The sequence below is a fragment of the Hippocampus comes genome, unplaced genomic scaffold, assembly GCF_001891065.2.
Source record: "Hippocampus comes isolate QL1 unplaced genomic scaffold, H_comes_QL1_v1.1 scaffold200, whole genome shotgun sequence".
In the NCBI taxonomy this organism is placed as follows: domain Eukaryota; kingdom Metazoa; phylum Chordata; class Actinopteri; order Syngnathiformes; family Syngnathidae; genus Hippocampus; species Hippocampus comes.
Window position 1 is genome coordinate 217,658 of NW_017805460.1, and position 27,516 is coordinate 245,173.

Consider the following 27,516-nt stretch of genomic DNA (forward strand, 5'->3'; position numbering starts at 1 on the left):
TTATGCCTGTTGTGTCCAACAGGGTTGCATGAGATAGAGTTAGACATTCAATCAAGGCTATTTCATAAAAATTTGAAAAATAGAAGAGAGGGCATAGCTTTGCTCTGTCCATTTGGAAAACTGTTTGATGATTTCAATTCCAACGTATCGTGTGATTCCCTGCTTTCTTCTTCTACAACGCTAAACAGGTTATGGTAACAGGGTCCGTGCATGTTGTGGGACACACCTACCATGAATAATAATTATCATTTACAATCTTAAGTTTATTGAAATAAATGTCCCCACAGTTGCAATAGACAGCAATGAAATATATATAAAAAAAAATTAAATGTTATTTCAAGTGTTTTATGTGTGATTAAATTTGGTCATGTAGGGCGGGGTCAGAAAAATTGCATTTTATGGGGTACTCCAGACTTATTTGGTATTTTAAAAAAATATTTTCAAGCATTCTTATCTCTTAGGATTTTTTTTAACTGAGAAATTGCATGTTTTAGTACGTATTTTGTATGTGAATTACTTCGAATTTGATGGATGGGATGTAAAACCTCCTCCAATTCTATAATGACCCACAAATGCTCAATTTCCATTTTTCATAATTGTGCATACAAACATTAATACGCTCAGGGATAGGCCATAGAAACACACATAAGCAAACTGTGTACAATTAATTTTATTCTCATTTATTGACTTTTCCTATATAAAACTCAAACTCACATGAAGGCGACAATTTTCGTAGCCGTATAGATAGTTTAAATTTTCGTACATAAAATGATCCTAATTTAATTTTGGTCTGGAAAAAATATTGTGTCAAAAACGGAAACGTTATTTGTCAAATCCAGACAAGCTGGTCAATTTTATTTGGCTCAGCCCGCGGGATGGCAGGAAGTTGCTGCCATGTTTAGCTGGCTGCTTTGTTGAGGATTCCTTCTTGGTTTCCTGCAGGTTTTAGCATAAGAGTTGCAATGGAACCGAGCTGGAGTACGTTTTTATTTCAAGTAAGTAATACAACTCTTACGCGTGTCCGAGAAAATGCATGCTCACCGCACATCGCTGCAAATGATGTTAGTCAAGTAGTGACGTTTTGTATTGCTTTTTGAAACTGAAGTGGAGTGTGTCCAGCAAAACAAAGGTGTTAGCGTTAGCTTTCTAGCTAGCCCGTCCAGCAGCAAACTACTGTATCGAAGAAGAGCCGCATTTACCCAATGCACAGATGACCGAAAGACCACCTCGTTTAAGTGGGTTTAATGACAACTGACTCGCAGCATTTGGTTTTTGAAACGGTGATCTTACATGAAATCTTCACTTAGCTACTGTGCGCGCGCGCTAACTCAGTAGCCCGAGCCAATTGCTTTTCCATGCAGCCATGCTAAGCCTGTCGGCTAATGGTTTAGCCCATTCGGCTTCATTTCTCCTCAACACTGCAGCTATCTCCTTCACAATTGACTTAACGGATTTCAGTGAATGATTTGGTTTCGTTGGTTAGCGTCCGCCCACATAGGAAGCATGGTAGAAAGTGGGTTTACCACAAACCACATTAGCCGATAACAATGTAAACTCAAGGCTAAGATAAGTAGCACGCGGAACCATTGCCCAAAGCTCATACGCAACCATTGCAAACTTTCGGGTGTTACCACAAACAGCAGGAGCATCGCGTTAACAAGTGATAAAAAATGTCACTTTTGAATGCCATTACATCAGACGGATTTTTTTGTTTATAAGTAGATATCGATGGTCATTTGAAAGTTCATCGGGCCTCAAGTTATCAATAAAGACTTGTTCCAAGTTTAAACTTATGAATAGTGTTAAGATACCGGCCACTTTTATCACAAGTTAAAATATGGCATGCAGGAAACTTCTGAATTTGAAGATAAAATATGTGTTTATTTTTTATTTACATTATATATGATTTATTTATAAATATTTCACTGTGTATGGTCATGGCCAATTACACTTTGGTCTCTGCCGTCATTGTGTCCTCTCAAAACTACAACAAAAAATACTTTTTGTGACCAATGCAAATCTAAACAGTGGTGGCTAGTGTGTCAGCTTTCGAGACAAGGACGATTCAAAGGTTGATCATTTAGTGTCTTATTTTGGAAATAATTCCTTTTTTTAAATCTGCATCAGTTGCTGGAAGTGTTATCCGCGACTGCTCACTTTTGTTTTGTCACCTCACCTGGACATAGTCAGATACCACAGATTGCCTAAAAAGTTGTGCGGTAGATATCACGATTATGACCTATAAATGCAGGTTTTTCAATCACAACATGGTTTGGTGATCAACTGGAGTCAGGACTATTGAACTTAATATGTGGAAAATATTTACTTTTGGAACACACAGATGGACTGGTGACTCCTAATTAAACAATATTTACATGAAGGCCGTCACATTATCGTGTCAGAAGGTATTCACAATTGTGGATGCGTTAATTCCAGGTGCTCTCCTTCTGGTACATTTTGACAAGAAAATACATATTTAAATGAATGTTTTATTAATTTTGCCATTTTAAGCAGTGAAAATGAATTTGATAGCTTAATTATTTTTCAACTCCACAATTTCTCATGTACAATTAAAACTTTTAAGAATGCGCATGTACTCGGGTCAGGCAACAACCAGCTTGCAAACGTTGCATGAGTCATGATTGGTTTTCACCTAAGCACATGTAAAGACATTTTCAGTCGAGTGGCAAAATGTGTTCATTGTACATGAAAAATTTGTTGCAACCAGAGGTGGGCATTTACACCTGCCACCGGAAAGTCTGTGGGTCTGGCAGTGAAAGACTCGCGTTTTCACTGGCAGACTGATGGTAACTTTGAAACAGCGTTGGAATAAGTGCCGACGGAAGCAAGGGGCAAATTTGGGGAAGAGACACAGGAGGAGCAGTTATAATGTAAGAATTAACATCTATTTTGTGTTTAAAGTGGACCAGACTGTTTCAATAAGAATACTGTAAATATTGTGTGCCGTTAATCTTGGAGACAGTTTTTATTTACTGTTTTAAAATAGAGGTGGAAAAATGTAATTTAGTCATGAAAGAAGTATTTTAAAAATAATGATGGACTGATGACGGACTCACGGGTCCGCTGCCAGCGAATGACGGAGGTTCACTGACGTGCCCATCACTGTTTGCAACTGTCAACATTGCTGTTGAAGCAGTCTCAAGTTTTTTTTACGGTCTGAGGAATAACACATCAGGTATGAGAAGTTGAGCTAGTGTCCCTGCAGCCCTGGAGTGAAAAGCCAAAATCTTCAAGCCTTTCACGCCTCCACTAAAATGTTCATAATTGTGTATAGATGCCACAGCATCATGGCAAAGCATTTATGAAGCTCCCCCCGAGTTCAACATAGTTCTTTGGCACCATGATGCCACCAAAGTAAATTAGTACTCCTTTTATATTAGACAGGGCTTTGGCCTGTGCACAAAAAAAAAAAAAAAAAAAAAACAATATTAGTGGGATTGATTTTCCCCCCAAAATCTGCAAATCGGTCAGTTTGCATCTAGTCATTTGAGAAGATTCAAGGGAGCACTATACATCTTTTATTTTTCCTTTGCTTTGTATGTCCTGAACTCTGAAGTCTGAATTCTCCAGGCTCTATGGTGCGCCCAACTACACAATGTGATGACTGAAAAAAATACATTAGGTTGTACTCGTATAACTAGCCGACATCTCCTCGACTCTAAAGCCCTGTTCACACGGCACACATTTGGTCCGACGCTGCACCGAAATATTTTGTTGCGATGTATTTTACACCGGAGCAAATTTTGTGGAGCGTTCACACGTGCAAAGCCGCTGAGCGTGACAACTCCGGCGCTGCGTCGAAGCAGCTCCACTTGCGGTCACACGTGCAATTTCTGCTCCGGACCAAAACGACAGGAATGCGGAAGTAAAACACGTTCGGGTCGGGCTTCTCTCTCGCGGACTTTTATGTATTTTTCTTTTAATAAATATTATGGTGGACACTATTCTGTCCTTGTTCAGAATAGATCCACTTGTCGGCAGTCGTGGAATAAAGACGTGATTACAGTCAATCGTGTGTGCTCCTGATGACTGCCACAATATATGTTTTAAAAAATGTATACTAAAACAATGTGCGGATACTAAACTAAGGAATACTTGTTTTAAAACAAACAATTTGGTAATATTTATTAAAAGAAAAATAAATAAAAGTCCGCGAGAGAGAAGCCCGACCCGAACCTGTTTTACTTCCGCATTCCTGTCGTTTTGGTCCGGAGCAGAAATTGCACGTGTGACCGCAAGTGGAGCTGCTTCGACGCAGCGCCGGAGTTGTCACGCTCAGCGGCTTTGCACGTGTGAACGCTCCACAAAATTTGCTCCGGTGTAAAATACATCGCAACAAAATATTTCGGTGCAGCGTCGGACCAAATGTGTGCCGTGTGAACAAGGCTATTGTTAATCCCCTGCTGAATGGGGAAAAAGTCCTTAAAAATGGCTAAATTAGCCCTTAAAAGGTCCATAAATAAAAAGCAAGTGGAAGAGCGGGAAACCTGGATAATCAATACAGCGCAGACTAGTGAGGATAAATAGTTCAGTGGATGAATGGATGACAAACACTCTGACACTGCACTGTGTAATAGTGTCATAATCGTAATTAATACTTGTTGGAATACAAACATCCACAGCTCGTTGAAGTGTTGCTATGGTGAGTGATATTTTGATTTGTTTTTGCTTTGGCCCTTGAAAATGTCTTCACATGAAAATAACCATTTGCACTGGCATATAAAAATGTGTGTGTGCTTATACTGTATGTGTGTGTTGTGTGCATTGTTGACATGTCACTGAAAATTAAGTTTTGCGTGATTATTTATTTGAAGCATTTGCATTAAATATATACTGTGAAACACTCCTGGACGCAGTCCTGCTATGATGTTCTTGACAGAATTTTTAAATTTGGAAAACTAAAATAGTTCAGCAAATGAATTTCTTTCGGTTGGCAGCTCTGTGAATGTGATGCGGTAAACTATTTTGGTGAAACAAACTTCAGCGCGCCAGTGCGACCAGTACAAAAAATTCATCCAGACCTCTGATTCTTCTGCTTCATATAACACTGGCATTGAAACAGAAATTCAGAGCGTTAAACACCAATTATCCATCCCTTTTTAAATTATGATTTTTATAAATAATGTTTATGCATGCATAGTATATTTATAAATTGCGCAATTGTTTAGTCAAATGGCCGTGCCTTGTTTCAACCTGTACATGAAACAAATCACAAGAAATCTTAGCACTGTTCCCAACTTATACACACTTAAAGAGCATGACATTTTGATGGTGTTTTTAATTGTTAGATACAACTGTAACTTTGTTTTTTTTTTTTTTTTTTCAACATTTATGCTTGAACTTTTTGACTTATTGGCTGAAATAAGACAAACATGAAGAAATTGTGTGGATGGACACATTTTAAGAACGATGCTGATGAGGCAGTTTGGGAGAGACAATGGAGAAAGAGTAATGGTTTTGTGTGTGTGTGCCTGTGTGTGTGCGCGTGCGTTCGTGCAAGTTGGTTTTGCGTATTGTCACTATCCAATGGTCAGCATTTCTTTTTTTTTTTCATTTTTGGGGCAAATAAAAACCTTTTTCAGATGAAAATAAATCATTGGACAGTGGTGATTTTGTTTCTTTCCATTCCATTCTCTCTCTGCCCCCCCCCCCCCATTTATCTTGAAAGAGGGATTTCACCCTTCACAGCAAATTTGTATCAAAACCGTCTGAGTAGTGTTGTGGGACAGCAGGTTTTTCTCTGTTTTGAATAAATATGCTCAGAAAATGCTAATTGCTGTCATGATTCTTGTCAAAGTACTGCAGTGTGGCAAATACAAAAGAGATTTGACAATGTGTGACAGCCCCAGAGTCTCTCCGCCACGCTAAAACACTTAGCACGGCTCCTTGTCCGAAGTAGGGGTACGGGTGGCAGCTGAACATTCCCCACCCCACTCAGGCTGCAAACACATAAGGGCTCACATTTGTGTTGTACATAAAAGAACACAGTGGGGTAAAACGGAGCACATTGGGTTCTGCTCCCCCCGCCAAAACTACATCTCCCCTGCTTGGCCGACCGTGTTGCGATGCTTGGCTGAACCTGAAAAGCCAAGGGTCAGGTCTTTAACCTTGCCCTATGGTAATTAAAAAAAAAAAAAAAAAACAACAATAAACTAGTCTTGCTGAAACGCTGCGTTTCTGAGCTGACCAGTTGTAAACCAGCTACTTACAATGTGAATTTCTCCTTTCTCTTGCCAAAATATTCATACAAGCTCCTGCCGTCTGTTCTATCTATCCCACTGGGAATCTGCCATGACCAATTGGACAATGCCTGCCAGCAGCTGCGGACTTAAGATGTCCTCTGTACATAGATTGTTTCAAAAGCCGCTGTTGTGCTGACCAACCCGCCAAGTGCCCTGTGTATTGTGTCTGTTTGTTTTGTACCCGGTCCTTAGTGGAGGAAGGTTTTTTTTTTTGTTTTTTTTATGTTTTTTTTTGTCAGTACTCTAATTAAAATTGCGGTACTATAATTAAAATTGCGGTACTGTTTCTCTGCATCATCATGACCATACACTGAAATGTATCCCTGCACCATGTCCAATTTTTATTTATGTCAATCCATCAAGGGTTTTAATTCGGGACATTTTGGAATTGATTAGTATGGGGGGTAGAGATAAAATGGGATGAAAATGTTTGATCACGTTTTAGTAACTTCGTATTTATCAGTATTATCACATGTAGTACAGTCAAACCTCGGTTTTCGAACGTCTCTGTTCTCGACCGAATCGGTTTTCGACCAGAAAATTCGAAATTTTTACGCCTCAGATTACGACCGAAAACCGGTTTTCGACCAAACAAGCAAAACTAAATACGCCACTCGACTCCTCTCAGCTTCCTTACACGAGGAAGTGACGCTTCCTCGTGTAGCGTTCATTGTGAGCAGATGTGTTGTGATTTATGCAAATCTGACTTTTTAAATTATTTCTGCATAGTGTATTACCCCCTAATCATGGGCTAATAAAATAGTTTCGGATTTCGAACAAATCGCTTTTCGAACAGCCTTCTGGAACAGATTATGGTTGAAAACCGAGGTATGACTGTATAAAGAAATGTTTGCATTTCAGATTGAGAAATTGTTTTAAAATGACCTTACCCTGCATTGGCTGTACAATATTGGTTTGCAATCACTGATTTGACTTGAGAAATCTGAGTTTTTCCTGAACATTGTGCTGTTTTTCTTTTGTTCGCATTCTGTGGATCCACGTTGTCCATTTGCAGTCTTGTTCTGTTCCCAATGTGCCCACAAATATGCCCTGGTCTTTTTTTTTGCCGGTGGGGAAAAAAAATAACGCTGTCATCTAGCCTGCCATCCGCCATTCTTGTACTTTTTTGCATTTTGTATTTATTTATTTTAGTTGCTTTTACTTTTGATTTGCCCACCTAACCGGAGTACCCAAAGACTACTACCCTCAGATATGATAAATACCGTGATAATGGCCCCAGAGTTTCCATTTTTTGGGTGCTTTTAAATCTCCCAATGCCCAAACACATGCACACGTTGCCCTTTTTCCTTAACATGCTTCTATTCTGCCTGATGTAGCTCATCTTGCCCTTTTCACTTTGAAAACCAGGTCCTACAAAGTGCTCTTTATAGTTCTTGAACCAATACTATGGGATGACATAAACCACTCATTGGTCAAGCAAATTCATCATTGCTGCAACACGGTTACTTTTGAGAGGACTGGGCTCACTTGAGACACTGCAATATTATACACCAGATTCTACTTGGTGACAGCGGTCTGTTTTCTTCCTACCCCGGTCTCCTCTTGAATGAAACATTTCTAACTCATGTGCTCACTGTGATGTGGTTTTCATGTTTTCCCACTGTCAAACTGAGCGCCACACTGACCAGCGAATTTAGTTTTTTTTTTTTTTTTTTTGCACATCATATTCCGATACTTCAGTTCGTTGAATGCAGACATCCTTGGTTTTCTATTCCGTTTGACTCAAAAATCAATCTCTTGCTCTGTTTTTCTCATTGTAGCAGGCCAATGAGGCGCTCCACCACCAGCACCAATTAGCCGGGAACAGCCTCTTGCCTTTGCTGACTTCTGGAACGGAGCCGCCTGATCAGAAACCAGTGCTGCCCATAGTGTTGGACCAGAAACCACCAGTCAGTGCTGCAGAACTGCTGAAAGACAATGTGGCCAGCGGGACTGGTGGAGGAGGTGGTGGAGGACCTCCACTTGCTGTGGTCAAAAAAGAGCCTAAATCCAAGACACCATTCATTTGCGGCTATTGCAACAAGGCTTTCCGGGACAGCTACCACCTGCGGCGGCACGAGTCATGCCACACCGGCATTAAGATGGTTTCGCGGCCTAAGAAGACACAACCAGCCCCCACCATGGTGCCAATCATATCCACTGTACCTCGTGATAACAGTGGAAACCCGTCATACATTACTACTGTAGCTGGTATTTTGACAACAGCCACCACATCAACAGCAACGGGCACAAGTATCATGACCCCGATGCAACACCAACAGCAGCAGAACATCCCCAAGAAACCCCCAAAACCTGTGAAAAAGAATCACGGCTGTGAAATGTGCGGCAAGGCTTTCAGGGATGTCTATCACCTGAATCGCCACAAGTTGTCGCACTCTGATGAGAAGCCGTTTGAGTGTCCCATCTGTCATCAGAGGTTCAAAAGGAAGGATCGAATGACGTATCATGCGCGCTCCCATGACGGCGGGGTTCACAAGCCTTATATTTGTTCTGTTTGTGGGAAAGGATTCTCCAGGTATGTAGATGCTCATTTTTTAATCAAAAAGACATCCAAACACATTTGAGCATATTACCGTATTTTCACGACCATATGGCGCACCATATTGTTGGGTGCAGTCTCAGTAACGAGTGCTATTTCTGTATTTGACACATACACAAAACGCACTGTATTATTGGGCGCAGCCAGGCATGGTAAAACATACGCCAGCTTAAACATACGGCATGCATGCACGCACGCTAAAAACACGTTAGCTTGAAGCATACGGTAGCATGCTAAGACATACGGATACACGCTAAAAACGCATTCTTAAAAAGGCAACGGAAGCAAAACTGAGTTCGGTTGTACTTTATTTAGCCATCTTACAATGTACTCACGTTTTTCGATCAATCATCACCCAGAAATCCATCAAAGTCCTCATCTTCTGTATCCGAATTGAACAATTGTGCAAGTACCGGTAATCCATCAAAAACGCCGGGTTCCCTCTCGTTGTTGCGTCCACTTACACGCCCACCCTTCACTCATTGGCGGACTTCTTCGCGGCATGCCTGTCCTCACTCACGTCCGCCTTTTTCTCTCTCTCTCTCTCTCTCTCTCTCTCTCTCTCTCTCTCTCTCTCTCTCTCTCTCTCTCTCTCTCTCTCTCTCTATATATATATTATACGCCCATCCTTCACTGATTGGCGGACTTCTTCGCCGCATGCCTGTCCTCACTCACTTCCGCCTTTTCTCTATATAAACAGCGTGTCGGCTCTCAGTCAGGCTTTGGAACTCGGCGCATACACAAGGCGCTCCGCATTATAAGGCGTCCTGTCCATTTTGGAGAAAATTTAAGACTTTTAATGGCGTCTTATAGTCGTGAAAATACGGTAAATAAAAGTATATCAAATGCCAGTAAAGAATACACTACACTGAAGACTACTATAGCCGAATCAGTCACCATTTTCATATAATACAGACATAAAAATAGGGTGTGTGCAAATAGAGATGAAAACCAAAGTTTTAATCATTTATCGTGGCTAAAATAATCACAGATCAGTAGGGTAACGATGCAGAGAAGCACATTCGAAAAATTTGCATGATTTAATTTTGGGGGGGAAAAAATTGTAAAATTATAAATTGTCTCATTGCCAATTTTCAAAAGAAACTCCATAAAATGTACTTTAAAAAGCCTGAGATGAAAGTGATGCATTGACTTAGAGGTGGGAAATTTACATTTTTTTCATTCATCAGCAGCTTGGGCACCCGTCCGTCATGGTCAGTCCGTCATCAATTCAAGCTGAAACAAAGTGTAATCGATCCATCTGTCATATATTAACTGCGCTTCCGTCAGTAAATTTCACAGGTCTGTCAGTCCGTCTATAATCAGTCTCCCCTCAAAAAAAAAAAAAAAACATTACTGTATAGTTAAATTTGATTAAAATGGTAAATGGAGTCCACTATACAGATATTTCAATGTACTGTATCTACATCTGGTTGCCCAAAGAGCTTCATACACACACACACACACACACACACACACACACACACACACACACACACACACACACACACACACACACTTCACATATGTACACTTACTTGCCAGTCGATGGAACTGTTAAGTCGAGCAGGAGCATGGCTGCCTGCTGCTGTTTTAACTGCCAAAACACCCAAAGGTTTTCACTTAAAGTTCAAAATGGCTTACCTTAACCAAAATCCCGCTCCGCATTGTGACCAAGGGTAGAATCCAACCCAAGTTGCTTGCCCTCCTACTCCTGTCTATAAATGCTTATCTTCTTCCCCTTCTTCTTGATTCATTGGTGGGTTCCAACTCTTTGGTGCAGATAGATAACGACTGTACAGGAAGCGGGAATATAGTCAGTGGAAGCAAGACTGCTTGTATTCAGCCTCTCGAACAAAAACATAACAGGCGGGACGTGTTTTTGTCTGTCATCAGCAATGCGGGCGTCCGTCAGTGATTGCCATATCTGGATATGCTCCACTGATACAGGATGTGTTACAAAAACCAAAGGCGCTGCACCAAAGTATTAGTTTGATGTTGTTCATACTTATCCAATGAGGTTATTGTATGTTAAAAAAACTCGTCAAAATACTTTTGAAATGATTTATCTAAATCGGGGGTGCCCAACCTTTTTTGACCAATGATCTACTTTTTGATTAACCAACCTCCCGCGATCGACCCGTTACCGCACACGCGCCCATACGCACGCACTTACACACGCATGCCCTGATGAGCAATATCGCAAGCTGCAATTCCAAATTGCTGACCGCTAACAACTTGCGGTGATGCAGGTCACGCGCCACTGTAGGTTAAAGGTCGCCTGCTTTTTTAATTTTTTGTTTTATTTTTTTAAATACTTTTTGTGAGACTGATATGATGCTAAGGGTGCAGTGTGCACTGGCACAAAATAGATCATATTAATAACACGCACACAGACACTCAAATGCTTTGGGTTGGTCTTTTTTCTTTCCCCTCTACATCCTTTGGGATCGATTTGGGACCAGTCTGCGAGCTACCAGTCAATCGCGATTGACATATTGGGCACCCCTGATCTAAAGACTCATACTTTATTCAACATAAACGTGGCATTTGAATGTCGCCATGTATAGACTTTGTGATATCCATTGTAACCCACATGACAGCCATTTCTACTTGAGGCTAAAGATAATGGTTGCAAACGATAAACGAAGTGTTAATAAGCGAGAGAGAGAGGACTGAATCCGTAGCAGTGGCAGACTCTTCAAGCTTTATAAAATCCACAAGGAATATTTAAAAACATATCAGGTGGCATGGAGTCAGTTGCGTGAGACTTTATCCTACATTGAGAACGACGGCATAATGTTGCTTTGCCCAGTGTTTCCCTCAGGAGTTTGATTAAGGAATATGATCTACGTAAATCGATTTAATACTTGTAAATTTCCCCAGTGTGGGACAAATAAAGGACATCTTATCTACGTACAGTGGCTGCTTCATTCTAGCTACACCACAACCAAGAGAGGCTCTGAATCCTCTGACAGAATAAAAACCCCAAACATTCCCCTTCAGTAACGTGGCCGGCAAATGTGCTCAAACGTTCACTAACGCTAAATGCTACTGCTGTCTTGGTTCTCAGTTCAACAGCGGTGAAGAAGTAAATAAGCTTACTGAATACTCCAACTTCCTTGTTTCTTTGTCACTCTGTCCCTGTATTGGAAGCTGGCTGTGTTGTACATTGGCAAACTCTGCTAATGAGAGCGACACTGCCCCTTAATGTAGTGGAGGTGCAACTGCACTTTATTCTAGGACAGTAAAATAAATCAAAATAAAAAAGCATGTTCCCCGAGGTCAAACGCGCCCCCCTTGACGGAGCCTTCTGGGGGGGGGGGGGCCCACTATTTGAGAAACACTGCCTTAAATGTATCCACTGTCACGGCACGGATTCACACCTATCTATGCAAACTGCATCGACTTACTGTGTAATGGAGTCAAGAGTCGTGACACCCCGCTGTAGGTGGAAGCTGTAGGCTTCAGGTGGAAGGTTTACTTTGAGTCTGACCACAGCATTACAGTTTTTATTAGGAACCCTGGTCTGTATCCTACATATATCTTATACAGTAGGCTTAGTTATTTGTTTTAGTTTTTTTGTTACTAGAATAATGCCCATTCATATGCTGACAGATTTTTTTGAAGAAAGAGCTTTGAAAATTAAAAATTAAAGGCACTGTGGAAATAGCCAAAACGGTAAGCAATATTGGTTCCCTGATGTAATGGTCCTGAAGTATTTTCACAGAGATTTTTATGTTTTAATTTAAAAATTCTTGGGGGAGATGATTTTGCAGTCACAATTTAAAATAATAATAATCAAAATATTACTATGCTTTAACTGAAATTATGTATTTCATATGTATATATGTAATTATTTTTAATTGCAACAGTATTTTCCTTTAAGAAACTGCATTCTCGATTTTGAGGGACTCCAACAAGTATTTTGATTTGGACAAAATTACATGCTGACCAACCACAGAAACACACATTAGTTATGCGAATGAAAGAAAATTCGGAGTTTCCTCGCTCAATATGCTTTACCAAAGTATCTCGGCGGCCACCTTCAGTTCCTGCTGTTTGATAAGGCTGTTGATCCACCTTTAATTGTCTTCAATGTCTCCATCGTTCTCTGCAGGCCTGATCACCTCAGCTGTCATGTCAAGCATGTCCATTCCTCAGAGAGGCCTTTCAAGTGCCAAGTAACGGTAACTGATGTCAACCATCATCATTAAGATCCTTTTGTGACTATATCAGATTTAACGTGACCATGCATATCTATATATAGTACCTGCTTGTGTGTCTTTTATGTCTGTATGGTACACTTCAAGCATTTGGATACACTTTGCTTATTTAATAACATGAGAAAGTGTGGACTCTTGTAGTGAATGGAAATGTGTGTATGCATTATGACCACTTGGGACAATTTAATTGCCGCTATATCAGGAATTCAGCATTTACATTGAGTTATAGTCTTTAGTCACCCCGATTCACCTGAGTTAGAATTGTCTTGGCTTTGATTATCTTATCAACTTTTAATACATCTCGATTTGGGATTGCACAATAACTTTTTCTTTTCCTACCAACGACCGATAGTTTCCTGCTTCTCCAAACCAAAGCAGATAACTGCTTACTCTTTTTTTGTATACTGCCGTATTTTCCGGATTATAAATTGCTCCGCAGCATAAATCCCACCAGTCATAAAATGCAAAAAAAGAAGAAAAAAAAAACATAAATCGAACTGGAATATAAATCACATTTTTGGGGGAAATTTCTTTGACATACCATATTTTCTGGATTATAAATAGCTCCGGAGTATAGGTCGCACCAACCATAAAATGCATAATAAAGAAGAAAAAACATAAGTCACACTGGAGTATAAGTCGCATTTTGGGGGGGAAATTTATTTGATAAAATCCAACACCAAGAACATACATGCCATCTTGAAAGGCAATTTTAAATAAAAATAAAATAGAAAACAACACGCTGAATAAGTGTATACGATATGCTGACATTACATGACGCATAAACCACGAACTGAGGACATGCCTGGTATGTTCAAGTAACATATTAAGAGTTATTCAGATAACTATAGCATAAAGAACATGCTAACAAGTTCACCAAACCATCAATGTCACTCCAAATCACTAAAACCAATGGAATCTTCATCCTCTGTGTCACTTTAAAGCAACTCCACCAACTCCAGAGGTAGAAGATGCAGCGCTTCCTCGTCTGACGTAAGCGACGTCAGACTCATCGTGGTTTTATCAATACAGGTCTAGAGCGGCCTCTTGCGGTTTAATGTGAAAATAACGTGATATGATATAATAATGTGTTAATAATTTCACCCATAAATCGCTTCAGAGTATAAATCGCACCCCCAGCCAAACTATGAGAAAAACTGTGATTTATAGTCCGGAAAATACGGTAATCCAACACCAGGAACATGTCATCTAGAAAGGCAATTTAAAGTTAAAATAAAATAGAGAACAACAGGTTGAATAAGTCGAGGATATGCTAACGTTACATGACGCACAAACAACGAACTGAGAACGTACCTGGTATGTTGATGTAAAATATTAAGAGTTATTCAGATAACTATAGCAGAAAGAACATGCTAACAAGTTTACCAAACCATCAGTGTGACTGCAAATCCAATGAAATCTTCACCCTAGGTGTCAGTTTGAAACAACTCTGCCAACTCCGGAGGTAGAACATGCGGCGCTTCCTCTTCTACGTCGCTTAAGTCAGACTCATTGATTTGTCAACACAGGCATAGAGCGCCCTCTTGCGGCTGAATGTGAATAGAACATGTGAAATGATATACTAATGTGTTAATAATTTCACACACAAATCGCTCCAGAGTATAAACTGCATCCCCGGCCAAACTGAAAAAAAAAACAGCAATTAATAATCCAGAAAATACAGGACAAATGTATCTGTTGTTGCGTCTCAAAAGAATAAAACATTAAACCTGCCTCCGACTATTATAGCGGGATTGGAGCATGATATAAAAATGTGGCCAACGACAACATACATAGCAAAGCAGCATGTTTTGCTACTTTCTGAACTACTGTTATCACCTCCACAAGTGTTGAGTATATATTGAATAGTCATGCTTCAAAGAATAAATCATTCACAACATTATGTACTTCAGAATGACTTAGCAATAGGCTCGGTCGGCTGCCTCGCTTTTGTTTCCGTTGCCTACGTCGCCTGCCAGACCGCACAACAATCCAATGGCGACTAGAAAGAGAGTGTTTACATCATATATAAGGTGCATCAGATTATATGACCTTACAGTACGGAAAATGCGGAATACAATGGTACGTCTACTTACAAAATTAATTGGTTCTGGAGCAAATTTCTTAACTAGAAAATTTTGTAAGAAGAGATGCGTTTTGCATGTAAATGCCCAAATCCGTTCCAAGCCCCCCAAAAATTCTGACATAAATGTTTTCTCGGGCACATAAATGCATCAAAATATGTAATAAATACATGTTACAATTAGATTATTGGACAATAAATGAGAGTTCTGAATAATGTAAAAAACAAAGAATAAAGAATAAAAATGATGGTCATTTCACTTTTAACTGCGTCCTCATCGTTTTTTGCCCTCTTCAGTTCATGTTCTCTCTCAGAAATGGTTTTTGCCTGGCGTTTTGTAAAGAACTGATCCAAGGACGTTTGCTTTTAACAATCCTTCGAAAATGTCCAAGGCAAACATCAACATAGTGAGCGATTGCCGGACTGGTGAACACTTTTTCTGGGTGATAAACATTTACGCCTCAGGCACCGAGGGGCGAATGACAAGGACGCTGCATAGACACATCTCTATCTATTTATCTATCTACACATGTAGACACGTACGGTAGAGGTCTCTCTTAGCCAATGGGATGCTAGGAAGATGCCATGTAGTAGCCAATGGCAGAGCAGCTATAATTATGTTGTATTCAGGAAACTTGGATCTGAGATTAGCAGACCATACTGTATTTTTTTTTTACCTTTCATATCTTGAAATTTCTTTCGTAACAAGAGGCAATATTTTCCTGTTGAGGCTTTTCGTAACTTGAAAATTTTGTATGAAGAGACGTTCATAAGTAGAGGTACCACTGAACATTTTTTTTGTCGCCACATTGCGAAATTTGGTAACAGCCTTTGAGGCCTAGTTCAAAAACACTCTGGCAAGCCGTGTTCACCAATGGCTCCTTGCTACTTCTGAAGTTGCGCACAGCGGCGCCGTATTTGCGCCTATCTCATGCAGGAGAGGCTTGGACTCTGAAAGTGGCAGTAACCAAAACAACGTTAGTGTATTTGAGGCAGCTTTCAATATCGGCCTAATTTACTGGTACTGGACCGATACAGGTGAAGTCATTTTTCTCCCAATATCGGCTGTATGATTATCGGTCCGATAGTTACCATGCATCCCTAACCTCATATTCATCTTGAATCAGTTCATTTTAATTCCTCCCACCCCTGCTTTAAAAGAAAGAGTTTACATAGATGTATGTATTATGTTGTTAATTACAAAACGTAAAACACAGCTTTTTTATGTACCGTATTTTCCGCACGAAAAGACGCACTGGATTATGAGGTGCACCTTCAATGAATTGTCTATTTTGTAATTTTTTTTCATATATTAAACGCACCGCATTATGAGGTGCAATCTACAATGCATCCACTAGATGGAGCCACAGCCCTTCATTTGACTTGAGAGGCGTTCACGACCGCCTCCAAAAAAATGTAAATTAACGATTACTTCAATGAAACTACGAAAATCAAAAATACAGTAATGCATCAAAACAGAAAATCAAGCGGGGAAATCACAAAATAACTTCTATAGCCCCCCGAGAGAATTTATTTTGGCATTTCCTTGAGCATAGCTCCAATAGAAAGATCAGATGTTAGTAAAATGTAGGAGACTGGACTGTCTCAGAAGTGTTTGTTATTTATTCCTTTGTTGTGTACTGTATTCACAAACGAGGAAATCACAAGATAAAATCACAATGAAGGAATCGTTAATTAACGTTTTTCGGAGGTGGTCATGAACGCCTCTCGAGTCAAAGGAAGAAGAAAAGGCAGGAGACTGACAGACGTAACTGTATTTGTTGAGACTGTGAAAGACATTCATAAAGTGTGCGTTTTAAAAAATTAACACCACAGCTCTCCTTTTTTCGGAGCTGCAACATAAACTTATTTAATAAAGCAGCGACACAGTTCACTGAACCAACAGCAAGTTATAACATTGGAAGCATCTCTCCAGGAAGGAGCCATCTTGGAGTCGATGTATTACCGAATGACCATACCCAAGACGCACCGGATTTTAAGGTGCTTGGTGAGCTTTTAAGAAAATGGAAGACTTTTTGGTGTGGCCCGTAGTGCGTAAAATACGGTATTCATAAGGTTTCATTTGAAGTAAGTTTATATGTGTATGTTTATTGGATGCGAGGAGCTTCTTCTGTCTTTCATATTTTCAGTAATAATTTGAGGGGCGGGGGGGCGTATCTTTTTGTTTCTTTGTCTTTTAGGCCTGTACATCTGCTTTCGCTACCAAAGACCGTCTTCGCTCTCACATGATCAGACATGAAGGCAAAGTCACCTGTAACATTTGTGGCAAAATGCTAAGTGCTGCCTACATCACAAGTCACCTCAAGACTCATGGTCAGCCCAGCTTCAGCAACCAATGTAACAATAAAGGTAGGCTGTCTACAAATTTCACAATTCCATTCTGACTTGACTCACTATCTTGAATACAATCCAGTCCCAGCACATGTATTTGCACTGTCTCCACATCCATAGTTTTTTTTTATTTTTTGAAGCCATGGGCTACTTAGTTACCATGATTTAATAAATGAAAATACAATCAAATGATCATTATTGGCATTCCTGATGTTATGTTAACATTTTATTTTAAAAAGAATATGTATGATTTCTTTTGTGTTCCTCAAAAAACAAATGCTGCAGTTGCTGTGCTACAAGTATGCATTTGGTTTGGTTTGTCCCTCAAAAGTATGCAAAAAATAAGGTAGCAATTTTAATTCTTTTGCAATACTCAGGTGTAATGTATAGCTGTAGAACATAAAAAAGACCAAGATCATGCAGTTTCCTCTGTCACAAACTAACCAGGGTGATCGAGCATGATTACGGTTCCAAATTAGGTCGAATAAGATGCAACGTGACAATTATGGTATAGGGTTAAATCCCAATAATGTTAATGTGAGTATTAGCACATCTCTTCACCCTTGTGTTAATTAACAGAGAAGTAACATGAAATTTTAAAAAAGAAACTACCCAACATGCATGAAATAAATAAATAAAACATAATCAACATAAATCCACTTGTTATGGCAAAAAAAAAATACAAAACATAAAGGATAAATAAAAGCAACACTGTCGTCAACTCACTCGTGGGTAATGAATTATACTTAAAATTGTACATGTTTGAAAAAGAGTAGGAAGAAGTGTACATATGGCTCTTCCTACCCCGTGAATCTCCATTTCATGATCATTATATTATTAGAAGTATTGCTATGAATATCATGTCAATTTCATATGGTGTTTCTTTGACATGTTATATTTCATATATAGTGCACAATACATGAAATCCCACCTTTCAAGTCACTATGACAGAGAATCCATTGTGAAATTTGTCACTTGCGACCCTTGTGAGGATAAGTGGTTCGGATAATGGGTGGATGGATGGATGGATGATTGATGTACAAGTCAGCCAGTCATACACCTGTCACATGCCTCACCGCGCGTGTGCTTACAAGGGCGCTATCTGGCAAAACTAGCTTGCTAGCAGTTTCCATTTAGGTCCATCTACTCTGAACTGAATAAAGTATACAAATGATGAGGGAAGTAAGAAAAGTATTTCCATACGGAGTGAAGGGTGGATCTTTTCTTTTGGCGATGGACTCAGTTGGCGGGGTAGCCCGAGAGAAATCAGGTGATGTGCGCCGGTGCGTGCTTGCATTTTTTTCCCGGCGCTGAGGAATGACCCACGGGATGGAGGACCCTTCCGCCTAAAAACCAACCTGAAGCCGGGTGCACTATGGTGGGGTTTTGCGACTGCCGGTTGGTGTGGTGGTGATGGGGACTGAGGCAACCGGCAGACCAGTGCGTCGCGCTGGTCAGTCCACCAGCGCTTGCTGGTCGGCCGAAAGAGAGAAATTGGAGTGGCACTTTCAGGCCATTGATAAAAACATTATGTCCAAGCATCGTTCCAACATGACTGATGGGGTAAAATAAAAGTAAAAATTGAAAATTACACAAAAAAAGAAGGCCACAATGATTCGCTGTTGGCCGCGCCATCCTGACGAGCTATGTCATGCAGCAAAGGCTTGGTGCTGGATGCGCTTGAAGTGACAGTACCCAGGCCAATGTTTGTGTATTTGTGGCGCGTCTTGTTAGCGGTCCAGATTTGTTGTTAACGAACCGATAAATGTGATGTCATTTTTCTCCCCGATGTCGCTGCATAGTTATCGCCGATATTTATGGTGCTTTCATATTTATGACCCGACATTGAACACACTAAATTGTCCCTAGGTGTGTGTGTGAGCGCGCATGGTTGTTCGTCTCTGTGTGCCCTGCGATTGGCTGGCAACCGGTTCAGGGTGTCCCCTGCCTACTGCCCGAAGACGGCTAGGATAGGCTCCAGCTCCTCCCGCGACCCTAGTGAGGATTAAGCGATTCAGAATATGGATGGATGGATTTTCATGTGCTATGAGGGGAACGGCAACTACTCTTGCGTCATTTGACTCTATAGAAAGTGACATGAATGGACTCAAGCCAATCGAAGAACCATTAACTCACAAACAAGGAAGCGGCAGCAAATCAAATATGCCCAAACCGATATTTTTGGGGCGGGTGTCTAACTCAACTCAATGTAGCTCCACATTATTTATAAATCACTTATAAATCACTTTAACAACAACCCAACCATAGTTGCATCCTAAATGCTGTACGTTAAGTAAAAATCAGACATTAACCCTTTCATGCACAAATAATGACAACCTACATCAGGATTTTTTTCCTCAAGTATTTTTATTAGTCTTTATGCATGAAAAAAAATAATGGCAGTGGATGGCAACACACATAAGGGTCCATTGTAGTGGTTGATGAACAACTGTGACATTAAGATTAATTAATATAAGAGAAAACATTTGAATAGCTGTCCACTCTAGTAACTGCTGTCCCGAGCGCGCATGGTTGTTCGTCTCTGTGTGCCCTGCGATTGGCTGGCAACCGGTTCAGGGTGTCCCCTGCCTACTGCCCGAAGACGGCTAGGATAGGCTCCAGCTCCTCCCGCGACCCTAGTGAGGATTAAGCGATTCAGAATATGGATGGATGGATTTTCATGTGCTATGAGGGGAACGGCAACTACTCTTGCGTCATTTGACTCTATAGAAAGTGACATGAATGGACTCAAGCCAATCGAAGAACCATTAACTCACAAACAAGGAAGCGGCAGCAAATCAAATATGCCCAAACCGATATTTTTGGGGCGGGTGTCTAACTCAACTCAATGTAGCTCCACATTATTTATAAATCACTTATAAATCACTTTAACAACAACCCAACCATAGTTGCATCCTAAATGCTGTACGTTAAGTAAAAATCAGACATTAACCCTTTCATGCACAAATAATGACAACCTACATCAGGATTTTTTTCCTCAAGTATTTTTATTAGTCTTTATGCATGAAAAAAAATAATGGCAGTGGATGGCAACACACATAAGGGTCCATTGTAGTGGTTGATGAACAACTGTGACATTAAGATTAATTAATATAAGAGAAAACATTTGAATAGCTGTCCACTCTAGTAACTGCTGTCCCTGAAAGGGTTAAAACAAAGACAGTTAAAACAATCACAAAAAAGACGACAAATGCAATACAATAAAATAATGCCAAGTGTCTAATGAAAAAGAATAAAAATGTTGAGATTATCGAAGCAGACCACACACAATACAAACAAAACTGTTGAATGCTTTGTGTGGGGTCTGTCAAAGGAAAAAAACATCTATGAAGATTTGAAAAATCTATGCGTATACCAGGCCTGAGATTTGTTCGACAAATTTAAGACGAAACAGGAACAGGAGGAGCCTTTTTGTATTCCAAATTCGAGATGCTTATGGATCAATTAGAAACATTCACCCAAACTTAGAAACAAACAGCATAGAAGTAAAAGCACAATGGATTAGGAACGTATGATTTTAATTTGTGGTAATTTGCAGGTGAAAAAAAAAAACCTCCATGGCGACCGTTCTGTTGCCCTTTTGGGGCAGCCTCAGAGTGCACTGTTGTTGGGCGCAATTCTGGCGACAGCCCGCTAAATTTCAGAAAATATTTAAGACATTGAGACACGTTGGCCACAAGACACCCATATAATCCCTGTTGAACAAACATAGCTTTCCATATCAAATTAATGAGAACAGAGACCCATTTGGAACAAACTTCTTTAGTTAATCAGAGATGAAAGTCCTCCGGATTTTCCCGGAATTCCGGGTTTTTCAAATTTTTGTGAAAATTTCTCTGGAGAATTGAGGAAAATTTGCATAAAATTAATCCGGATATTAGTTGACAACATTGAACAAAGACGCGTTTGAGTTTGTTGTATTGCTTTCACGAGCGTAGCCATATTGAGGCACTAACACTAGTAACAGTAAAGAGATTTTTGTTTGTGAAATAACGACAGAAGACATTAAAGTGTTTGACTAATGGTTTAGTAGAACAAATGGCAACTCGCAACAACAGTAGCAAGCGTCATTTTGCCTCTTGGGTTATACCATCTCAACTAGAACGTGGGGGATAGTCCCCAAACAATTTTCGTCTCTTAATAAACACACCTGCTAAACCCCAGTAGAACGAATAAAAGACGCCGTGGACAAGACAGTTGTCGTAAAAAATATATTTGTGAATATTTATAAATGCTAATGGCAAAAAAAAAAAAAAACGGGACTGTTACAAACTCATCTACTTCTGACCAATGCAAATAGCTCGGAAAAGGGGAATGCTGCTCATTTCCAACCCATATTATCCTGCAAATCCCGATGATAGGATATTAGTATTCTTAAAAAAAAAGTGATAGAGAAAAAATATTGATTGGGGAGGGGAAAAAAGGACCTTTAAAACCGTGCCACCCAAAGTCCCCAGATGATGGCAATGTTGCCCTGTGTTTTTATAACCCCTCATGTGTCTGTATTTTTGAATAGGCATAAATGACTGGCAGTGGAACCACTCAGGGCCACGAAAAGGTAATCCAGTCCTGTAGTTGATAGCAGAAACTCGTAAACATACCATTAGAAAGTTTACTCAACACAAGTGGCCAGTTTTTAGTCCTGTTGCACCATTTCCCCATGAAGACTTGTGTTTTCTCTGAGGACTGGTGAAATTTAGGGTTTCTGTTTTTCTAGTATCTATAATTTTTGTCATTGTTAGGATGAAGTTCATGAAGCAGGATCAGTAGATTATTTGAATTAACAACAAACTGGACCATCATGCAGGCTCGATGCACACTACCTGGCTGTTATCTTTTGAATGATTAGATTGGCATATTGGTAGTGAAACTATTGGTAGTGAAACACACACACACACACACACACACACACACACACACACACTTTTTTTTTTTCTAGATAAAAATGTGGCACAAATGCCCCAATAGCTAACAATCGACGCTGCTTGGGCCAAACTTGTTGACATTGACAATGCAGTCCCTTCCCGAAACTAAGCCCTACTAACCGTCAGGCACTGTTCATCTAGCCTCCTGCACATAGATCTGAGGATGTTTTATACAATGTATTCATGTTCAAAATTACAGCTTTTAAATAATCAGTTAGCCGTTTAGTCTATTGATCCTGCTTTTTGAATTTACCCCTTAGGTGATTTGACGGTAGGAGAGATTTTAAATAACTCCTTCCAAGTCCTAATTGACAACTCCCACAAAGGTAGGTTTCTCCACCAATATTACGACAGTTGGCATAACGTTGAAATGATGTATTTACATTTTCAGTGACCCAGGTAAAGAACGACGGAGCTGATTGGACTGTTGGCTTTACTGTACTGAAGTTCTGAAAATTCATACCAAGGTGACTGGGCTCTTCTCTCTCTTTTTTTCTCTCGCTCTTTTTTTTTTTTTTTTTTTTTTTTTTTTTTTTTTTGTAGATGCCAACAACGTACACACCAATTCCGCCGCGACCACGCCTGTCACCAACTCTGCAGCCATCACCTCGGCCATGAACCGCGGCGGCAGTGCCAACAATCCAGTCACCATTGCTGCTCAGATGAACATCACCACCAGCACAGTCAACATAACAAACCCCGTCAACCTGCAGCACCCTGTCACCATCACGGGCCCTGTGAACCTCGCCTCCGTCAACATCCCCACGACAGCCCACATGAATATCGCCCACCCCGTGGCCATCACCACACCAATGCCCATGAATATCACCGGCCCGTTGAACATTGCAATGAGGCCCATGGAGAGCATGCCTTTTCTATCCCAAGTTCTGCCATCGTCACCTCCTTGGTAGAGTTTGTTTTCTCGCCGCTGAGTTAACTGTTGAGAATGTAACTGCTTAACAATAGATGAACCTGTCTAATTTTGGTATCATAGCAGTCTCAGTGGATGGGCCCTATCTTAAACACTTAAGTTGGCATACCATCCTAAATAATGCAACAGCACCCTACAACCCACATGGATTTCAAATTGCACGAATCAGTACTAAAATGAATTTGTATTTATGAGAGGGAAATGCTTGGAAAAACTCTTAATCGTTAAGTTTTAAACTCCTTGATCGACATACTGTATCTGACAAATGAATTCATCATATTGATGCAAAATGACATACTTTGTAAGTCAAAAATTACCTCCAAAGCCGTCCCTCTAAAATTTTAAAACAAAACAACACCTCTCTCTGACAAGGAAAATCAGCAAGGAGTGTTAAGACTTTCCAGACCTCTGTCTTGAAAATGGACAAACAGAAGATCAACATTGCCTGGTGTCTAATTTAAGTGATCCCACTCCTTGTATTATATATATATATATATATGTAAGCAAGCGTTTATGCCAAAGATTTTCCAAGCAACACGCTTCCCTATTGAAAAGATTGGGGATCCCAAATATGTTTCAATTAACTACCTGATCGAGGCCTCACTTTGGAAGCTCTTCCAGGCAGTTTGTTTTAATTATGCACCATATATTTTAACCTATGCTACCGTCGTTGCTTCTATCATGAAAAACCTTGATTATGATGAAGATGGGAGGTTGTGTAAAACGTAAATAAAAATAGAAAACATTGATTTGGAAATCCTATTCTACATATAGCCAATCGAATAGACAACAAAGACAAGATATTTAACGATCAAACTGATAAACGTTCCCCACATGCCCAACTTATTTTGAATTTGATGCCTGCAACGAAAAGTTCACTGGGGCATGTTTGCCCCTGTGTGACATCACTTCCTTTGAAGAACACTCAAGTGAGAACTGAGGACACTAATTGTTGAAGCTTTATAGATGGAATTCTTTTCCATTCTTGGTTGATGCACAGCTTGAGTTGCTCAACAGTCCGGGATCTCCGTTTTCATATTTTGCGCTTCATAACGTGCCAGACATTTTCAATGGGAGACAGGTCTGGACTGCTGACAGGCAAGCCGAGTACTCGCACGCTTATTACGAAGCCACGCTGTTGTAACACATGCAAAACGTGTCTTGGAATTGTCTTGCTGAAATATGCTGGAAAGTCTCTCAAAAATACATTGCTTAGATGACAACATATGTTACTCCAAACCCGAGATGTACCTCCCAGCTATGATTACTGATGTTTGCTTTTGAACTTTGCGCTGAGTCCAAATGATCTTTTTCCTCTTTCGCCTTGCATCGTAGACTTTTAACTTGCATTTGCACATCTAGTGACTCACCGTTCAACAATTTAACTGACAAACGGTTTTCTGAAGTGTTTGTGAGCCCATTTGGCAATATCCTATTGTGGCAATGGTTTTTAATGCAGTGCCACCTCACAGATTTTGATCACCGGCATCCAGTTTTGGTTTTTGACCTTCCCACTTACGTGCATAGATTTCTCCAGATTGTAGATGATTAAAACACTAAATTCCTTGCAATTGTACGTTGAGAGACGTTAGCCCTTGTTGACTAATGTGCATCCATAATGTCGTACTTCATTTTATGCTTCGCTGCAAACAAATTTAGAACATCCTCAGATCATGCATGCCCACTAAGAGTGACGAACCAATCGTTTCGGGGATGCTCCTTTTATACCCAATGGCACTCGTCGATCTTGTTCCAAACATTTTTTTTTCCCTTAATTGTTATTTAAGCATTGCTCAACTTTCCTAGTTTTGTGTCCCCCACCCCAGCTTTTTGGGAGCGTGTTGATCAAATTCAATCAAAGTCAAAATGAGAGAGGAGAATCATGGAAAAAAAAACTTCATCAGTTTCAGCATTAAATATCTTGCCCTTGTGTTGTATTCAATTGAATATAGGTTGAAAAGGATTTCAAAATCGTATTCTCTTTTTATTTACATTTTACACGATGACCCAGCTTCATTGGAATTGGGATGTGTAGCTAACAACTTTAGCTCAAAATTGTATATTGCTCCGTTTTAGGTCAGACTGTTTTCAAACAGATATTCACTAGTTATGAGCGTTAATATTAAAAGTTGTATCACCAATCATTACATTGTCAGCAGTTACACTTCCCACCATAATTTTGCTTTTCAAACTTTTTCGTTTTGAAGAGAGATGTGGTTGTTAATTGGCTCATTGCAGCTGCTTCACGAGCAAGCGCATGGGAAAGATTTGCTACGTGCTGGGCATTTGATGTCAACAATGTGACACCTTACTACAACAAATCTTCCACCCGGGTGTGTTGCCACCAGAGGGTGTGAAAAATGCTTCCTAATTAGAATGAGTTTGTTTATAGATATGATATTGAAATATTTTAGAAGGCTAATCAGTATTTAATAGTTTCTGTATTTTAAAGGTTTCGTTTAGGAGGTCGGTGTTGAGCAATATTTCGGATTGCGTTGATGTTTCCGAGGCTGCCTCGAACAATTCTTGTAAATCAACTCCTCCCGTGGTGGTATTTTTAAATGGCTGGAAACTGGTCACGTGTCATCACTGCTGGATACTCTTCACGCTTTTGTGATGTCATCAATTTTGGATTCTTTTAAGTATTTATATGAGGACATGACAGTTAACGGTACAAAAAGAAGGGAGGTTTATTATTTTTTTTTTTTAACTGAAATCAGAGGGTTTGCCCTTAAGACAGTATTATCAAAGGTCAAATGGAAAGATTCCAATGTTTTTTTTTTTTGTTGTTTTTTTTTTTGGTAGAGGTCAATAGATTTTCTTAGTTGCACATGGACTGTGCAAGCCAAGCCCAAAGTTGTTGGGTAGATTAGAATGTTTACGTTTAGCAAGCATAGGATCCCAATTCTGCAAGTAAAACTCAGATGACTGAGATTAGTCTTTTATAATATATTAATGACTGGTCTTTTTTAATTTTTTTGTGTGTGTGTAAATATAAAACACTATTTGGTTGGCTTTTTACCTGTGGAAGTGTCAGTCTGACTTTGCACCACAAGCTACAATGTAAGAACAATCTCAGCATTGATATGGCCGTCCAAGAGCAAGAGTGCCAAACAATGATCAATGGATAAAGCTTTTCTCCACCAAGTGCATAAAAATACTGGATTCTTCATTTTCATGTGGCAGGGCTACAACCCCATTTGGCCAAACAGTCTGCATGCCACACATGGTCGAGGTGGTATCGGTGATGTCCTATTTCTAAAAGGAACTCGGTCAAAAAGTATTTTAGTTAAAAAAAAAAAAAACACAGCCCTTCACCAATATACTGTATCTTGAGCTCTCCAAAGACTTTTAGTGATGAGGAAATGGGTGGGAAAATTATCACCAGCGTTATTTTGAAATTGGAAGTTAAGTCAAAAATGTTTCTGACCAATAATATGTTCCATGTAATCCCAGTAGTCGAAACATTGTATCCGGAGTAATGTCTTTCTACTCCCCTATGTCGTGGACTGAAATTGACAGCATTACCAATGTCACATGACCAAACCCAATCCAGGTGAGGCGTGATGTTTGTCATGCGAGCCCAAGGGCACTTGGATGTCAATTTTTCTCGAGGATTAACGTTGTTCCTGTGAAGTGGCCAATTTTGTTTTTATCTTGATTTAACAACCTCTTATGCAATCCCGTTAATATTAAATGGTATCAGACATTAGCTGGGAGCAATAGCAAAGCTGAAATTTTAATTAATACAATTTCAGGAATTATTTTTCTGTGCCGAAAAAAAAAACAGGTCTAAAGTTTATCTGACTATGGGGAACTAGAAGTCAAGGGTCGTATTTCAGATTTCATCTTCAAACTTTTAGTTATGGTTTGTTAAATCAAACCAGCATTCCTTATTCGTGGAAAGGTCTCAACATCAAGGCATAAGATGATTATTTTTTTTTTTTCGTAAGCACAGCAATAGTAGCCTATCATGTTGGTTTCACGGCATGAAATGTCCTTACTGATTTTGGTTTCTACATTTTCGGAGTCTTTTGTCATGAAATGTTACTGTGTTGACACTTTGATCCCTTTAAGTTATCCCCAACACGCGTTTAGACCGGCCTGGATGCAGTGCAGTCCTTGGTTATTTTTGTTTTTATCCCAGGCACAATC

The 27,516-nt window shown here is 39.8% G+C and overlaps 1 protein-coding gene and 1 long non-coding RNA gene across 6 annotated transcripts; one reads left to right on the forward strand and one right to left on the reverse strand.

The window, feature by feature from the left end:
* Positions 1 to 493: 493 nt before the first annotated feature.
* Positions 494 to 26,635, forward strand: vezf1b (vascular endothelial zinc finger 1b). 5 transcript variants are annotated; one of them, XM_019874666.1, is made up of 8 exons: positions 494 to 995; positions 8,045 to 8,799; positions 12,944 to 13,013; positions 17,334 to 17,502; positions 22,022 to 22,063; positions 22,691 to 22,756; positions 22,822 to 22,829; positions 22,974 to 23,160. In XM_019874666.1, exons 1-8 carry the CDS (start codon positions 963 to 965, stop codon positions 23,046 to 23,048), a joined length of 1,218 nt encoding a protein of 405 aa, XP_019730225.1. In that variant the 5' UTR covers positions 494 to 962; the 3' UTR covers positions 23,049 to 23,160. The 5 variants fall into 5 exon arrangements, with proteins under 5 accessions (XP_019730225.1, XP_019730221.1, XP_019730223.1 ...); XM_019874662.1 differs by lacking the exon at positions 22,822 to 22,829 and having other exon boundaries at positions 497 to 995; positions 22,974 to 26,635; XM_019874664.1 differs by lacking the exons at positions 22,691 to 22,756; positions 22,822 to 22,829 and having other exon boundaries at positions 497 to 995; positions 22,974 to 26,635.
* Positions 9,932 to 12,937, reverse strand: LOC109518660 (uncharacterized). The gene is made up of 3 exons (XR_002168805.1): positions 12,850 to 12,937; positions 10,468 to 10,617; positions 9,932 to 10,059 (listed from the first exon to the last, which is right to left on the reverse strand). It is a non-coding gene; the product is annotated as an uncharacterized LOC109518660 (long non-coding RNA).
* Positions 26,636 to 27,516: the final 881 nt, after the last annotated feature.